At 41.2% G+C, this 18955-nt stretch overlaps 1 protein-coding gene across 1 annotated transcript in view; it reads right to left on the bottom strand.

Moving 5' to 3' along the window:
• LOC104621965 (zinc finger protein 462-like) overlaps positions 1–12508 on the bottom strand; it is a gene marked incomplete at its 5' end in the record, with an annotated part of 17153 nt that extends 4645 nt beyond the window's left edge. Inside the window, 4 exons of the mRNA XM_010288603.1 lie at positions 1527–1659; positions 4076–4299; positions 9934–10070; positions 12244–12508. Coding sequence (XP_010286905.1) covers positions 1527–1659; positions 4076–4299; positions 9934–10070; positions 12244–12508 — 759 coding nt within the window. The remainder of the gene's footprint in view (positions 1–1526; positions 1660–4075; positions 4300–9933; positions 10071–12243) is intronic.
• Between the last annotated feature and the right edge of the window lie 6447 nt (positions 12509–18955).

Raw genomic sequence — 18955 nt, 5'->3', positions numbered from 1 at the left:
CTGCTAGCTATGGGTCTATACAAAACATTAATCAGACTGCTACATCTGCAACTAAGGTGAGCTGGTCCTTTAGTCAAATCATTTACACAAATCATTGTTCCAGTCATGAAGCTCCGAGGGTCAAAGTTGTCCCTGAACAGACACCCAAACACATTTCCACATGAGTTACTATTGTTGAACTTTGAAATGCATATAGAAAAAACATCCCTTTAGGTCCCCCTCTGATTCTTCTATTGCTCTACCCAAGTTCCCATGAAGTATATTTTTCATTAAAACAGAACTGGTTTCCTCTCCAACTTGTTTCCTTTCTCATTTAAATAAAAGCTATCACTAACCACACTTGAAGTGCTAGTGATAAGTGCAGACTGGATTTATTCTGCAGGGACACTAAACAAAAGCCAAAACGCTGGGGTTTTGCTATTAAAAGGTAAGAAGCATAATGTGAGTTCCTCCTATTCCGTAAACAAACTGTGAATCTAGAAATTGGAATTTTTCAAGGTCTGAAAAGATGTAGGAAGACACATTTTCTTTGGTGAACAACAGCTTAGTGAGTATGAAAGCTGAAAATTGAGGAGGAAAAAGGTAAACATGGTGGTGTACCTTTAATTAAAGTACATAAAACTTGGCTAAATGTGGTCACCAACGTCAGCAGAGTGGGTAACCCCAGGAACCTGACATTCAGACATCACAGGGCTACAGATGTTAAAAAGTTGCAAACATACTGCATTTGACTGATGAACTGTGCACCAGAGCAGACTAGACAACACACAGTTTACACCAGATGCTGCAATAACCTGGCTTTCATGGGGGAACGCTTTTGGAATGGAAGGACAAGAAACCCTTAGTTCAATTTATAGAGAAGTTACTTTTTCCCTGCTGATCTAACTTTGACCACACCAAAAGCACTAGCAAGCACATGGCCTGGCTTTGCTGAAGTCAGTGGGATTAGTCTTAGATATGACTTAGGCACATAATTAAGTAAACAACAGTACAGGTGGGGCATGGACCTGCCCTGGCTCCAGAGCTGCCAACTGCAGCAACTGCAACAGGACTGACTCCCTCTGACAAAGTATGCTAGGCAGAGAGTTAATAACAGACCACAAAAAAGTTTGGCCGTGACCCCTTCATCCCTTGCTTGAACAATGCTGAGTGAAAAGCTGACAACTGGTTACCAAAACAGAAAATCTGACAGACCACTAAATACTCCACTTACGTAGTTTTCCAAGTACTTATAGATGTTATTTGCATGGACAGATAAGTCACAGATGCTATCTGTGTTTTCTCATAGTACGTATTCTCTTAGCAGACTTGTAATAAGGATTGTAATTGAAATAAGGATTAGGAACACAAGATTCCCCCAGGAGCAGTGTCTTCACAAAAGCCTCATTCTGCTCCTGCTGGCATGCCTGCATGGCTCTACAGGAATGTGCTGTAGAGTCAACAGCTGACCTTGCTTGGTGGGACTGGTGGGGCATGTTGCAGTGCCAGAAAAAAAAAATAATTTACACACAAAGAGCTCCACTGACCTCTTTCTTCAGTCTTCGGGCTTAACTCTTCTTCTTTTTCTTCTTCATCACTGCTGGAGCTCTCTGTTTTCCCCTTCATTTGTTCCAACTGGTCCAAGTTAACCCGTCCAACCAGCTCAAAATTACGACTCACCTTTGAAAGCAACACTTTTGTCAGCAATCAGCACAATCAGCTAATCAGAAAAATCACCACATATGCAAAACAAAACCGACTACATGCCAAAGCCTACTCAGCTTTAGGTGACATGTAGTCACCTAATGAAATTACCAGTCATTTCTTTTCAATAATTGTGATTCTTCTTTTGCTGTTTATTCCACATTTCTCATTTTTTGTTTTTCAAAAATTAATGGCATTCACTAAACCCCTCTCATTTCTTCCTGGTTTTGATGTATTTAAAAAAAAAAAAAATCCAAGAAATGCAGAACACTGCAAGTTGTACCCTCTTTTTATGTGACTATTCAACCGCTGTGATCAAACACTGCTATTGCACGTTCACACTGAAGGAAAATTCTTTGCGACTGGTTCATTCAGCTTCATGCATGAAAGGATGGGTCCTTTACTAAGTACATGGCTGCTGTGTGCCACATACACTTTCACTCATTAATAACAGATTAATTTTCATTATGAAGGGCTGCAAAGTGCTTTGCAAACTGATATAGAGACTATAATGGGAACACTTCACCCAGCAGTCAAATTCAGCTAACCCTAGGGTGAAATGCGCCAGCTACTTAACAGCTCACAGCAGCAGTATGAAAGGAGCAGCTTAGGGCATGGAAGTCAGGAACTCCACCACATCCAACAGAAACAGCACAGGAGCAGTCCAGATTTACAGTAGAGGCGGCGTGTGTGGAGCATGACCAGGACACTAGGGCTAATACTTGTTGGATGACAAGCGCCCTCTGAGCTCATTGATCACTGCTGGGAAGGATGTTGGATTAATCTTTCATGCAAAGAGAGAGCCCTCCAGCAGCACAGGCACTGAGCCACAGAGGCAGAGAGGATGGAGACAGAGGAATGAGCGCAGTGTGGCACCTCCTGCAAGGTGCTGAATGAACTATCAACATCCACTGACTTGCTTTTTATCCCTCTGTGTGAAAGGGAATGTGAATGAACCTAAGGAGCATGTGAATTGCACTGTAGTGTATCTCCAAATAGCAAACTATCCTAAATATGGTGGTGTGCAGATTCCTAGCACTCCTCCATACAGACAGCTGTGATGAGGTTCTCTGACTTAACACGTAACCCGCTGAGATTTAAACAAACAAGAGCACCTGCGAGGCACTTAATTCCACTCAGATCCTGCACAGAAACTCTTTAAGGTACACAATGATCTTGGGTATCCGAGCCCAGAGCTTTTGACACAAGTTAGCAAGATATAAATTACCAAAGAGAAAGGGGGAAAAGATACCCTACACTACTGTCACCGTCACTGCAGGTCCAGATTGGAAGGGAGAACTAGTAAGGGAATAATCTTCCCAGCCTGATGCACTGTGTCAAAAGAATGAGGCATAGTGCCTCCTGGATATGCCAAGTGTCTTTCTGTGGTGACTAGGACGAATGGAGCATCTCATGCACTGTGTGAACTACAGAAGACTCTCCGGAAGTAATAAAGAAGAGGGCAGATAAGCATAGCAGGCCAACGTAAGTTTACACAGTTTGTTTTTATAAGATAGCCAGTATTTTTTAAGCATGAAATGCTGGAACTTCTGCTGCTAATACTGTCAATATAAATTTATTCGGCTGTAAAGAAAGTGTCATTCAGTCAATGAAGTAGGAATTAGTTTTTAATGAGAATCTGGGCAGCTCAGCTCCAACAGGTGGAGGCATATAGCTGCCTCCCATGGAAACATGACAAGGAAGCACTCTAACAAATACTCCATAACACATCTCAGTTCTAGATATTAAGTGTCTCTCAGCTACACAGTTCACAGTTATAGAAATTCAAAGCTAACAGTCTGTGTGGAAAGACTCTAATGACTTCTCAAAGACTGGATCGGGTCTGCACTCAGGCACTCCACAAAAACTCCAAAGCAGTCTTAACTTAAGACCTGGTTACACTTACTGTTTATCTTTCCCTTGTTAAATGTAAATGGAGATGTATTGCCCTCTTTGTTATTAAAATATGCATGGCATGTCACGCTGCTGAAGTTGCCAGAGCAATCCTATGTCTGGAATCTCCTGCCTTTTAGAGAGGCTGATTTACACAGCCTTAATATTTTTTCACAACCCTGTTTTTTTTTCTCTTTAAATAAACTCAGCATATACAAGTGCCTTTTCCAGATAATCATACTCTGCATACAACAGTCTGCCAATTCTGGTCAATCTGAACAACTTTAGAAATGATCAACTTTGAGTTTCTAAAGAAAAAAAGAAGTAATAGAAAACAGAGGAAGTGAAGACCAGCATGAGAGGGATGACTTTCCAGATTGGGGGGTGGGGCGGAAGGACAACCAACAGCAAGTTGGCTCCTCAGAGGTGACATGTGAGTAAACTAAGAAAGCATTTGCAAAGACTAGATTGCTACAAATTAAAACTACTTGGATGTTACCTTGTGCTCATCTCGAAGGTGAGCGTCCAGCTCCTCTGTGTGTTTGGTCTCATAGTAGCAGAGTTGGCATTTGTAAGGTTTCAGTTCATTGTGCTTCTCTATGTGCTGCTGCAAGCTCTCATCACTGGAGCAGGTAAAAGTACACTTATCACAGCGGAAAACAACTCCCTGCAAGTACTTCGACAGTTTGGAACGGCAGACTTCAATGGGAACGACCCGCTCTTCTGTAGGGACAGGACAACATTTACTTAAATTTTATGAAACACCAGGCCTACATGTCAACAGCTTGGGCACTACCACTCACACAAGGAATAGGATCTGCTATATGGGTAGGCAGTCAGTCTACAAAGGAATGGGAGCTACATGGGACCGACACAAAAAACATGACAAAAAAGTCTTCCTAACATGACAGGGTTAATCCTCCAAGGCTACAAACACAGGTGTCCTCACAAATGGAACTGCTTATTGGGTGAATAGGATGTGAATGGAGTTTTTGGGGCAAATGAAACTCAGTGCCTGGGAATACAAAACCAGCCATAAATCAGCCAGACCAAAAGTCCATTTTGGTTCAGTACTCAACAGCAGCCAGGAGCAGTTGCTAGAAATGTAATAAAGAGGGAAGCTACAGGGTGCTTCCCAATGCCTCACCCTGCTAACTGGCATCCTCACCACCACATCTAAAGCTACTCTCTGGGGACTGAGAGGGTAAGCAAGGCAGCACCTTTTCCTAGAAGAGGCTGTGCAGTTCAGCCAGGGGCAGAAAATTCCCAACACACCCACAGCTTTCAGAAAGCTCAGGCTTAAAATCTGCACACATGTCATGTCACACTTCCCACAGTTCAGATCATGTATACAGGCATGTACCGAAAATGCTCTTGCTGAGTTTTTAAGCTCTCCACTTCTCAAAGCAAGCACTGACATTTAACAGAGCAGCAATTAATTTCAGTCATTTGACAAAGCCAGAATCCAACGTGCGTAACACTCATCCACTGTGGTTCCCCAAGCTGTGTGCACAAGGGAAACCCCAAATTTGTCCCTTCAGCTGAGAGTCACCAGAAGATCCTCATTATGGGCTTTTGTTACTCAACTGGCCTTTTGAACCAGAACACTGAAATTTAGTACTGTTACTCCTTATGGACTACAGATTAAAGGGTGGTCCCTTTAAAGGAGGAGTTTGATCCTGCTCATGCAGGTTCATCCCTAATGACAGATTAAAACAAATGAACAAAAAATGCAGGCCTGAATCTCCGATGATAGACATGAAGGCTAGGGGAATGTGAGACACGGCAATCCACATATGGATGTGAGCCAATGGCCCCTTTTCTTTAGTGAGGAGGATAGTATCACATTTAAAGACAACCACAGAAATACAAACTCCCTTAGGGTTTCTGGAAGGTGGTAAAAGCTCCACTGTTCATTCCCTTTTGACCAATCCACACGCCACGGCTGCTCACAAGACTGTTTCTACAGCCCAACAAAACACTCCATCCTGCTCAGCTTGTCGCTGAACACAAAAGTTACCCTATCTCATAGCTTTCTCTCTGGCCACTTCAAAAAGTGGAAGTTTTCCCAAACCTATGCCTTAGGAAAAAAAACCCGGTGGGGCTTGTAATTCTTTTCTACACCAACAGTTTCTCTAGCTATAAAGACAACTAAGTTGTGGCCATTCAGGGTGGGAAAAGGGGAGGGGAGAATAGGGCCTAAGAGACAAGAGAATTTAAAGCTGTGATTCTGGGATCAGAAGAAGACTTTTTGCAAAGTTGTTGCAGCTGTGTGCTTTTGAACGCACTGAAATAACTGACACAGCTGGTTTCAAAAGTTAAAAAGTCAAGTGAAGTTTTCAAAAAAAGAAATACTAATTAAAATATTTGAAAATTCACTTTTTCTCTAGCACCTGGAACAGATTAAAAAAGCTAAAACATGGGATGCTATGAAACTTTTAATCTACCAGTCTGGAGTAATGCAGCATTTCCTAATTCACATAAGCAAAACCTATTATCTCACAATCACACACACACACTCACCAAATCAAAGGTAGCACAATAACATGAAAAAAGCAAAATAAACATAAACATAATTCTAGCCTAAAGGATTTCTCTTTCAGTGGATGATTTAAAACTTTCACATGATGTATCCATGTCAGTGAGCTTTCTCCAAGAAATGACTTTGGAACTTGCAGGGTTATTTGCATTCAGAACCTCCTATTTTGTAAGGTGATGCCCTCATCTACAGCTTGCCCCTACAAAGCTGTTTATTTAATTACTCATTTAGAATGCATTTATCATATCTGAGCAACTCACAAAATTACAGCAAACCATAAAGACCCATACACAGATTGAAAGAGGTTCTTTAACCATGTGTAGACCTCTTCAAAGTTCAGCAGTGTCTAAACAAAGACTACTGTATATGCCTCACAAAAAGATGTCCTGAATTGTGGAACAGTTTAGCAAGAGGTGTAATTAAAAAACAACAATAAAATAAACACCTAAAGAGAAAACAACAACAAAACAAACACCTGAAAAGCATCATCTTGATTTCAGAAATCCAATCCTTCCAATAGACTGAAATACTCAGGCTAACTGTAATGCAGATCAGAAATTAAATTGAAAGACCATTAATGCATTAAATATTTGCAGTACAGTAACTCAAAAGCAGACATACTTTTTTTTTTTTCTCAAGGTATAAAAGAGCCTATGACTCTATCAGTCCTTGGTTGTAAGGAAAAACCTTTATTCAGCAACACACCACTGCAACCTGGTCTAGTGGAAGGTGTCCCTGCCCACGGCAGGAGGTTTGGAATTAGATGACCTTTAAGGTACCTTCCTACCCAAATCATTCTATGATTTTATGATATACAAGTTATTTCCTTCCCATAAAGGTAAACCAAGTACAAACAAACCAGTCCTACTATCTAGACACAGATCAATTATTTGGTCATGTTGGGTGTTTGAAAATATGCATTTTTGCCTGCAAATCCAAGCTACAGTCACAGAACATGTTGCATTTGCATTCCAGTAGCCAAAAGAAAGCACGTTATCAATGAAGCTGTGTGTTCACGGAATAATGCCAGAAATAACCATGTGAAGCAATCAGGATATGTAGCAATGAAGCTTTTGAGGAGGTAGGTGAATTTGAAAATTTGACTTTTTTATCTTAAAGTTAGTATTCAAGAGAAATGGGTGTGATTTTTATTAAATGGAAGAACAAAACCACTACTTTGTTCTCACTATCAGGAAGAGGATAAAATGATTGCTAAAAGCAGAAAAAATAATGCCCCAAGAATTTTAAAGTAGACCCAACAGTGATCTTGGTAAGTTGCATTTATCCCTGGAAAAATACCAACGTGTTTCAAAATGTGGAGGGGATAATGAAAACTAACTGCATTGTCCAGACTAAATTAAAGGCCAACACTTCTGCTGGCCATGGAGCAAGAGTTTACTGTCTCCTCTGTGCCTCCTCTCCCCAGGCTTGCCTGTCATAAAGGCCAGGAAGAACTCGAGAGTGAACCGACTTCTCTTCACCTATCTGCATAGCAGCCTCTAGCTGTGTCAGTCCCCTGCTACAGGTCACCTGTAATGCGTCTGTGCTCCATCTGTGCCCACAGAAGGGATAGTGAACCACTTCTACACTGATGAGGAATAGGTGATACATGGAAGAAGGCTCTTAAAGGCTTCCTGTTTGCCCTCATTCTTAATGGGAAGCAAATTCCTTGCTTAATTTTTTCTCACTAGGTATTCAGCCTTCTAGCTGGTAATGCTTTAGTCCTGTAAAATTCAGCTTCTGTAGCCACTCATGAAGAGGCACATATACCCTCCATTTCAAGCACATGCTGTTTCACCGAGGATTAGGGGTGTAGCAACTTGGAAGTAATGCAAGAGTCACACATCTGTAAACATGTCTTTTTACACAGGAGGAACATTAACTATGAAATGGATCAAATCTTTCACTCTTGATTTTACACACTGCACCACTCCATCTACCTCAAAACTAATTTTCTTGGACCACAGCTCAGGGCTATGCCTTGTTTTACCAATGCAATGGCTGTAAAAAAGAAAGGTTATCTCAGACTACATTCACCATCACTCAGTCTCTCTTTCAGCGCATGTTAAATCTTGTCAAAATTGTCTGCTTCAGCTGCCACACAATTAAACACAACTGGATATATGCACCAGAAAGAACTTTAAGGAAAGACACTGCTTCCTTTATTACCTGGATGCTTGAAGCCATAGAAAACTCTCGTCTTTCCCTCAGTGGCCTCTCAGATTCTTTATCAGCTAAAATCCCATTTGCATTAAAACTTCTTTTCCTCTGTTTTACCTCTCCCAGAGCTCTAGCAATTTTATCAATATCTCCTTTGCTATCAGCTTTGTTTCAGCAACACAAAGCGACTGAAGCAACAGCTCTACAAAAGCACAGATCCACAGTGTCACTTACCCAGGAGGTAACCACCTCCTTACAATTGGTCAGAAACAGCTTTGTACAGGCAGTACAGCTGCTTGAGCTCATGAAGTGCTCTTCCACTCCCGCACATTCCCAGTGTCAAGTCTATGCACGATGGAAAATACCCCAACAAAGCCCATCAAGCTCTTCCTCAGCCTGTCTATCTGTATTTTAAAGGTCTGGCAGCGTCCACTGGAGCCCTGGCACAGCTGCAAACCAGAGCACACCTTGGCAGCACTTGGAACTGCACGGTCCCCTGCACAGGGGTTAACTAAACCCTCCTATCCTCTAAAGTGAGCTAATTCTGGAGTATGCCCTGAAGCTGAGCAAAATTGGACACAGCAGCACCTTCAAAGACAGGAAGTAAAAGCTAAAGTATCTGCCAAACTCTTACAACCAAATAAGGCAGCTTTGTAACATGCTTTCTGAATCACTGACAGGTCATTTTTCCCAGATGTTCTCTCCCAATAGCCCTTCTAACAGATAAGACATTTGTATGAACTCTGCCAGTCTCACTGCTTTGGTACAAGAAGGACTTTAAGCAACCAAAACTGGAAAGTGGTATATAATAAGGAATTACGATAATGCTTGTCACACCAGGATCTCCTCCAGGAAAAAGATGGCATGCAAAACTTGTGTTTGCTCACCACCAATACCCTACTGTGAAACTCTGCCCAACCTGCAAACAGGCAGAGTGCCATCCCAACACATGGGTTTGGATTTCGGCAGCCAACAGACCATCTACAAGCATCAAGTGTGATAGCTATGGGCAGGAATCCCAGCCCAGAAAGCCCAAACAGCTGTCTCTTCTGAGCTAGCAAACCCTCAGTTAATACAATATAGAAATCCCTAATCCCACTTTTAGCTGGCTTAAAAAAAGGCGGGAGATGTGGAGATAGAAAAGGAGTCTTAAAGAAAAACAAAAATATGGTAATTTTTGTTTTGATCCTAAGAATGCTGAAGAGAAAAAAATTCAAGCAAGTAATCAAGTGATATTTTGGGGCCTCTATGGTTAGCTGATACACCCTGTCACAGAGTTTATGATAGCATGGACTTTATGATAACAAGGACATAAGCAGGAAATAACTCTGGCCTAGATCAGAGCTGTAAATTAGGCTAACTCTTGCTAAACAGGTGTTTGATGACTCTTTAGAGAAAAAGCTTAAAAAACAATTTAAAATATGCCCTGTTTCAGGAATTTGAATTTTACAGGAAATAAGTAAGATGCATCACTTAGAAATGAAACAAAAGATACTCAAGGGCTGACGACTTATTCAACATACTCATCCCCATGTACAGAGAGGGGAAAATTTAATGATATACAGAGATGGAAAAATGTCATTAAACCAATCTGAAAGACAAGGGCATTGTTTGGCGTTGCCCTCATCAGATACAGACGTATACAGGGATATTGTTACCTCTATGCAGAACTATATGGTCAATCATGTTGCGTTTATATTTGGTGTGATATAGGCAAAGAGGACAGCGAAGGTCTTTGGGTCCTTCCTCAGGAATTGCCGAATGCCCAGCTTCCACGTGCATAGTAAAAGCAGATCTGTGAAACAGGAGGGAGAGATGGAAGCAGTCAGAAGAGGTGTGCAGGGAACGATGAAGTGTCATAGCTCTATAAGGGACGTGTTGTGTAAAATGGTACAGATACCACTCAGCCTTGTCTTCATAGTGCCACATGGCATTTCAGTGGGGCTACTCACATGGGTAACACACAAGCAGAGGTATTTGCAGGCTTCTATCCTCAAGTAACAAACACTCATTCTGACAAGATATTCTTTTGTGTGGGTTGCTCTACAGTCACATTGCTATAGTTAAGATAGCAAAAGAATTCCCACCTTTCATCCTTGTTATTTGTTTTCAGGCTGAAATATTCAGTGTACTTTCTCTAGCAAAGATTAAATTTTTAGCAAGTTGAACAAAACCTATCAACTGTTCTGGACTTGCAGAGGTGAGGACGGATTTATTTCTGGAGGCATATAACATCCTTAACCACCTTTGTCTTTCTAGGACAAGCCCAAAACCAGCTAAAATGTTTAGATTCAGGATTCAAAACATACTTGCATTTACAGTGAGTTTGGCACTGACTAGTTAAGTTTTAAAGCATCAGCTGTAAGGATCTGAAAACCCAAGACTAAGAATACTCTTCTTATTAATGTGGAGGAATGAATGAATACTCCACAGTACATTTGAACAAAAAAATTCATGCTGGCATTACACTGGCTGCATACTTAAAAGTATGCATGAGACATGCATACAGAGGAAATTAACTGTACACCTATCTAACCACAAGCTCAACTACTGAAATGAGAGGTGTCTGTAAACTTGGGTCGTTTTTTCCTAAAGCGGTGGTAAAACTTGCAAAAGCTAAGGAGCTTGCCATTTTGAACTAGAGTTAGAAGTCTCTTCGAAGTTCTTCAAGACTGTTAGCTTGAACACAAAGCAACTTACTAACACAACTGGCTTTGGGCCCGATCCAGCAATCACTGAATTCTACCAGTGTATTTCTTTCACCTTCAGTGACTGCTTTCATGCCTTTAAGTTTCTTTTTGTATGTTTCTTTGCCCCCTCCCCCCTTTTTTAAACACAGAAAACATGCTGTGCTTCTAAAAGAAGCAGGACTTAATCCCTGAATGTTTAAGACACCACATGAAGGAACACTACTCCTTTATGCAACTAGGAACGTGTTTAAGTGCTGCTTGATTTAAGATGATTTCATTTCATCCAGGGAGAAGAAAATGGCACTCGCAAGATATGAAGAAGTTGAACAGACCTGGCAATTGCTGGTATCTTTAAGACAGATAGCAATCAGGATATAAAGCACAAGCAGCAAATTATACCATAGAGGCAGCAAGGGGCTGAAGCAACAGAGGCTGAGGCTAGAGACATGTAACTAGAGGCTGCTCTTGTGTAGATTCTCTTGGGTTTGTGCTCAATATTTTCTACAACAGAACTCCTCCCCTTTATCCAGTCATACTGCTTACTATCACCAGTCTCCTAAGAACAAGTTTGAGACTTCGTATGTCAGCTGAGGGTGTTATGCTCAAGGGTCCAGCATACCAGGAGGAAACAATGAACAACACAGGTGCATAGGGCTTTTTTTTCCTTACGGAAGAGTGGCTAAAACACACACACACAGACAAACACACACGGCACCAAGTTTTTAAATCTTGCACATCTACTTGGATTTTCTGAAATGTCTCTATATGCTGTCAGATATGCTACAGAATGCTTCCTATATCAGCTAGGTTGAAGGTGGGAGAAATAAAATTACATGAGAGAGGTTTCTTCAGAAAGGTGATATAAATTCTCCTGTCCCCCTAGGTCACTTGATTGTCCCATGCTTCACGCTCGTTGCACCAGGAAATGACCTTATTTTTGGAAAGAAAATTTTCACACTTGAGTATAAGGACAGCCCTCTAATTGCCTAGGCTGAAGAAAAAGTACTACCTGTACCATTTCCTCCAGCAAGTAAAACCTACTGCAAGGGCTTATTGTGCTTTCGTCTGCAGCAGATGGTACCGGCTGTTGTAGGAGAGAAGAAAATGGATTACATGGATGCTGCTGTGATCTGGCATGGCATTTCCTATGTTCCTCTCCCTGGTCAGCAGTGGCCATGTTTCTGTTAGCTACAGCCAGCTCTCAAAGATCTCAGAAGTCTTTTCAAGTGCTAAAAAACCCCTTATGAGTTCAGTTTATCTGTTTTGCACAGTACTTACTTAAAGCCTGTATAAAAGGAACAATCTTTGCACTTGAAGAGTTTTTTCCCTCCATGTTTGTCACGGTAATGACGCCGAATGCTCTGTATGTAACCCGAGGAGAATTCACAAAATTCACAGTTAAGGATGGCTTCTGTTTTTTCCACTCCTGCAACACTCCCAGAAAGTGGGATTGGGCTGATGTTGTTGTTGTTCCTGGCCAAAGCTGCAGACTGGTAGTGGTTCAACTGCTGCTGAACATCAGGAGGCTCAGAGTATGAAGAGTCTGTAGAGAAACAGAGGGAAACTGTTATTCCAGGTGGATCAACAAACCTAAAAAGGTTTGAGGCTTGCTTCAGCACCTATCGGATTTTAGAGGGTGTAGATCAAGATGTTGGTTATGAAGTCTGCCAACAGCTTTCTGAAGAGATTAAGAAGAAGAGGTGTAGCACTTAATCTAATCTAATCTAATCTAATCTAATCTAATCTGTATTCTACAGTTTAAAAGGTGATCAATATATTATTATGCTTTTTAGATGTGATTTGGGGAGGGAAGAAGTGACATATTTAAATTAAAAGTAGTCTATAAAGAAGTCTGGTTTTAAGACACCTTTAATTTGTGAAGGTAAAGCACATTAATCATACTGCCAAGTGTTTATGTGTTTGGTGCATAGATCAGACCAGATCCTCTCAAAAGTCTTATGCCAGTTTACACCAGATGAAAATCTGGCACAGCATATATGTAAATAGCCTATCAAAAAGGGAAAAAAAAAAAAGAAAGGAAAAATAAATGGATACTCATCCCTACTCATTCATGGAATTATTTAAGAGATGCTCATCAAAAGTTAACTTTGGTAAAATGATACAATTTTGTCTCATTTGAAGCAGTCTTCATAAAAGGTAAATTCAAGTTCTTCTAGCTGATGATGTTTGAAATGAAATAATCATTGCAAGAAAATATATTTAGTCATAAATTCCAGTAAAGCAAACTTCTAAATCACATTTCCTTAGAAGCTGCTAGGTTTTGCTACACTGAGAAAAAGAGCTCTTTATGTAGATATGTTTGTATAGATACATCCCTTCTACAACCCAGCAGAACTCTATCACACCATTTTAACAGCATGTAGAAAAACACAGTCCAGACATGTCTCAGTACTGAAACTGAAAGCTATAATACTTTAGTTGGACCCCCCCAAAAATGTGGGGGAAAGGGTGGTGTTGAACCTTTACCAACACACTGCTTGAATGTGGAGGTTAGGAATTCATCTATTCTGTCCTGTATAACCCACAGCTGCCCATGAATGGCACAAATGAAAGCAGATGAATAAAGCACAGATGAATTTCAGTAACTTTTCAGGGAGGAAGACAAAGGCTCTTTTCTTAAGCTTTCTGGAAGAAGGAAAAAAAAGCAAGAGGGGCAAAAAAAAAAAAAGAAGTTGGGATACAAACTGTACCAGCCACCTCCTGCTTTGATGGGTACTTCACTTTCCAAAGCTTAATTCCCCAAGGCTGGATATGTAGGAATTATGTAACAGACATACTTGTGGGAACTTAACACCATCCATTCTAACCAATTAGTACGGAGAAACAATAGGCCAACAGGCCTATACAGCACTCAGCATAGGGACTTCTCCACCTGCCTTCAAAAGAGTAAAATGCTCGCTTTCTTTTCTGACTATCACGGAAAGGGGTTATATGTGCCCGAGAAATGAAAACCAAACTAACAACAACCTAAAAAACCAAACACACAAACAAAACAGAAGCAGGAGATAAATGTCTCTGGGCTCCCCTGGCTTCATCACCAGGTGTACAGAAAAGACAAAGGCAGAGACATGAAAGATTCCACTAAAATGAATTAAATACACTTTTTTCCCTATCCAATTTTCATGAACTGAGGCTGGGTTACAATGCAGCATTTATCATCCCTTGTTTCCACCACTTCTGCAGCAGGTTTGCTCACCATGAGGGCTCACAGTGAGCTCCACCCGTTCAATGTCAAGGCTTTCTTTTTCATGTGTTTGAAATAGGCTCCTCACTTCCTTTACTTTGGCACAGGACAAGTCTGAGGAGCTGCAAACCCTTGCAGAAGTCTCTTATCCTTTAAAGGCAGAAACCGTGCACTTGCTCTCTTTTGGAACAGGACCTTGAGGTCCAAAAGAATAAATGGCTGTGCACGCTCAGCAAGTTTGCAGAGAACACCAAGCTGAGTGGGGCGGTTGACACGCCTGAAGGATGGGATGCCATCCAGAGGGACCTGGACAAGCTCGAAGGATGGGCCCATGTGAACCTCATGCTGTTCAATAAGGCCTAGTGCAGGGTCCTGCACCTGGGTCACGGCAACCCCCAGTATCAATACAGGCTGGGGGATGAAAGGATCGAGAGCAGCCCTGCTGAGGACTTAGGGGTACTGATGGAGGAAAAGCTGGACATGAGCCAGAAATGTGTGCTTGTAGCCCAGAAGGCCAACCGTATCCTGTGCTGCATCCAAAGCAGTGTGGCCAGCAGGTCAAAGGAGGTGATTCTGCCCCTCTGCTCTGCTGAGACCCCACCTGGAGTCCTGCATCCAGTTGTGGAGCCCTCAGCACAGGAAAGACATCGACCTGTTCGAGGAGGGCCACAAAAAAGATCAGAGATATGGAACACCTCTCCTCTAAGGACAGGCTGAGAGAGCTGGGGTTGTTGAGCCTGGAAGAGAGAAGGCTCCAGGAAGGCCTGATGGCAGACTTTCGATACTTAAAGGGGGCTTCTAAGAAAGATGGGGACAGACCTTTTAGCAGGGCCTGCTGCAATACGACAAGGGTTTTATGGTTTTAAACTAAGAGAGGGTAAATTTAGACCAGATAAAGGAAGAAATTTTTCCCAATGAGTGTGGTGAAACACTGGCACAGGCTGCCCAGAGAGGTGGTAGACGCCCCATCCCTGGAAACATTCAAGGTCAGGCTGGATGGGCTTCTGAGCAACCTGATCTAGTTGAAGATGTCCCTGCTCCTTGCAGGGAGGATGGACTAGATGAACTTGAAAGGTCCCTTCCAACCCAAACTACTCTACGATTCTATGGTTCAGAGCAGATTTGCTGAGTTGCAGCCTGGTGTCTGGGCTACCGGGTTCAACGCTTCTAAAAGCTCAAAACACAGTTAGATATCCTGACAAGGACATGATAGCCTAAAAAAAGCTTGTAGCACTGGAGACAGTTCTTTGTATGTGTACTAGTCAAATTACTTGTAAGGTACTGATTAAAGTCTAGTTTGTAGCTTACTGTTCCCTTCCTCATGAAGAAGGGATCAAAAATTTCCATCACATCATCAAGGTGCCTAGCCAAAGACTCAGTGATATCCACTGCTGAGAAAGTTACAGGTTTAAAAATTATTTTCAGAACAGGAAGTTTTGTTGTTGTTAGGAAGACCTACTATACTTCAGAAGTTTTTACTTCCCATATCATCATGTGTTTATTATACCATCTTTCAAACTTTCAACTGGATATTTACATACTTCTGTGGAATCTGGTGTATGAAAACTGCAAAAGTAGACAGCTGTATGTCCTTTGCCGTAGGAAAAAAAAAAAGTACACAAAGTGGCTTTCTTTGGCGTAAGCAATAGGCAAAATATTTGAATTCTTACTTTCTTTCAACCAGGATTCATGCTGGCCACCTCACAATCTTTAGTATATTGCTCCATTACAATTAATATAATTATGCTATTTACAAAAAAATAGCCATCTGAGGAGCTTATACAGACTCTTACATTAAAACAATGGTAGCATGTATGTCCCTTGTTCTGCCTGTGTATTCTTCCCCTTTCCCTTGCCAAATGCTTTCATTATTTTGCAATCCTTCTGGTGTGCAAGATTTAGCACTTCCTGAAGAAAAACACCCAGGATTAACACATGTGTATAGGGCTTCTGTTGGTTTCTCAGAATCAGCTTGCCAGACAGCTATCCTCTCACGCAGGTGCAACCCAGCTCCAGCAGGAACACTTCGGACAGAGTCCAAAGACTACTAATGGCATGGGAGGTTTTCCACCAACTTCAGTTAACCACACTTTTTCATACCTGCTCCCAAACCAGTGAAGGCAGTAGGAAGATAGCAACTGACTTGACTGCTTCCAAACATGCATTTTAGCACACAGCACAAAATGAACTGCCAGCAAATAAGAAACAGATGATGGGGTTGAGGTTTTGGATCTTTTTATTTATTTTTCAAAAGCAGTACCTGAGAGAAGGACTAAGAAGGCAAATCCACAGCCAAGGAGCAACAGCACTGCCTTAAACTGGCAGAGCACTTCTGCACGGGCACCTCCTCTATTTCTGCTGGAAGAGTGGGCTTGTGTTCTGAAAAGCTCTGTATGTACTTCAGTGCTGGGCTGGCTTAAGATGTTGACCAAGTATTTTAAGAGCGTTAGCATTTACACAAGTCTCGATCTGCTGCGCACCAAACTGCTAGACACCTTTTGGGGGTGTTGCTGCAACAATAGCATGCCCGGATCTAAGAGTGGATAACGAAGGAGGAAGAGAGCAAAGTTTTTCCCTGAGAACTGACCAAGAACTGAGTCATGGCTGTACACAGTGGAAGTTCCACTTCATTCTTCTTCCTGCACACCATGCACAAAGGGTTGGGAACACTCCAGGAAGTGTTAACAACCTTGGCCTGGAGCAGGAAGAGGGTCTAGCCATCCATGTCTGAAAAAAGTAAAATGGCCTTAGAAGCCTACATCAAAGTCAGAAAGCAGATGGAAGACATTAAGAAAAGCAAAGGGAAGAGTTAAGAGAATTTGTATTAAGTAATGTAAAACATGAAGGCAAAGAGAAAACAAGGAAGGGAAGAAAATGAAGAAAAATGAAACACTAGGAAGTACCAATTACATGTTAAGGAAAAAAATGGCATTTTTTCTTCGAACAGCTTCGAGGCAACACAAGAAAGTAAAGGATGTTCATACATGCAATGCAAGGAAAGCAAACAGAATACTTATCCATGACTGATTTAAAACAATCAAACAAACAAAAAAAGCCTGCACCAAAACCACCAAGATCCATTTTTAAAAGTAATTTTACGCAAAATGAATGGAAGTATTTCACCATGCAACCCCAAAAGCAAGGTAATAGCATGGGATAATCTGACATAAAAGGAGTGGCATCTACAGTCATGCCAAGAGGCAAAAGTTAACAGTAACTGATGTAGCCAAAAGTGGAAGAAAGCAATGCTGCAAATTTCAATTCTGAGATTTCATATAACACATCTACCTACAGACTACCTGCACAGGAGGAATAGCAAGGTTAGCAAGTAATCCCTGCCAGCACCTATGGATCTAAAAGGCCACAGAATCTATCCTCAGTATACAACAGCATTCTTATACCCAAATGCTGAAATGGTTAACTGAAAGGAAAGCAGTAGAAATGACTGTCCATGTGGTGCCCCATCTACGCAGCCATATCTAAATTACTACTGTGCACTGGTAATAATACATAAATGAGTTTCATAGTGCCTCTGGACAGGGTGAAGGAGGACAGCATTTCCAGAGCGCCTAAACCACTTAAATGCCTGATTAGTGATGTTGCCATATTCAGAGTACAGCCACGAAGATTGGAACAACGAGTCATCCACAATACTGAAAGTTACTACCTCATCCAAAAGAGCATTCAGAGTCTCCAATGCGATGCAATGCAATGCAATGCAATGATGAAAATGCAGCCTGATACACACCTGTATACCCTGGGATCATACACTGGGGAAAAATATACAGTGAAAACCCACCACAGATGCAAAAGGAAAATCTATGTTTTCATGGATCCTCTGCAGCATATATCATGTTTCAGACACCTAAAAGAAGAAAAATTTGAGATCTTTTCAGAAAAAAAAAAAAAAAAACCAACAAACTAGCAATTCGGATTTGGATACATAAATTTACTCAGATTTTTTTTTTTTAATTATTTGTAGGTATATTCAGAGCTATCAATGAACACATATGCAACAGCAAAACACACTAAAACAATACACCTAAACCAAACAACAACACACCAGAAAAACACCTGGACATGTCTAAGTAGGAGACACTGAGCAGCAGCTAAGAAACCAGAGGGCAAAGTACCTATTAAAGGAAAGAAATCAAACCATTGGTTCATCCTTTTAGGGTGAACTACACATATCTAATACAAGTATTTGCATGCCTGCACAATGAGGGATAGGGATGGAGGGAGAAATACTGTTCAGGAAAAGCAGCTGTTTGAGCACACTGCAAAGCAAGCTTATTGCATTTGCAAACTACTAATAACTGAATAGCTCGATGACCAGCAGACAGTGGGAGATAAAAATGAAGACACCACACTTCCCTGGTAAATCCACACAGAAACATCAACCAAAGTCAAAAAGAGTTCAGCAGTTGTATGGCAAGTTAAACTGGGGAAAGGGATGTTTGGCTCCTGAGATAAGAAAAGAACAAAGAGAATGTATAAATAACAGAGAATGTTTAAAAACAATTTGTGAGGAAAAAAGGGAATGTAGTAACAATACTGGCCTAGGACATTACAGATCTGTGAGACAAAGTCCTAAAGTGACAAAAAGAAAATATTTGGAAGGCTATTTAACTTTCTCTGAATTCATTCACATAAAGAGAAGACTTCTATGAGTAACGACAAAGAAATTCCAAGGAATTAAGAAAAACAGCAGACAAATGTCTTCCTCCAGATAGAAATATATTTGTGAAACCAAATCAAGATGCAATAATATACCAAAAAATACCA

The sequence above is a fragment of the Phaethon lepturus genome, unplaced genomic scaffold (genome assembly GCF_000687285.1).
Source record: "Phaethon lepturus isolate BGI_N335 unplaced genomic scaffold, ASM68728v1 scaffold13426, whole genome shotgun sequence".
Taxonomy (NCBI): Eukaryota; Metazoa; Chordata; class Aves; order Phaethontiformes; family Phaethontidae; genus Phaethon; species Phaethon lepturus.
Note: the sequence above shows the minus strand (reverse complement) of the source record. Positions and strands in the feature narration are given on the sequence as shown.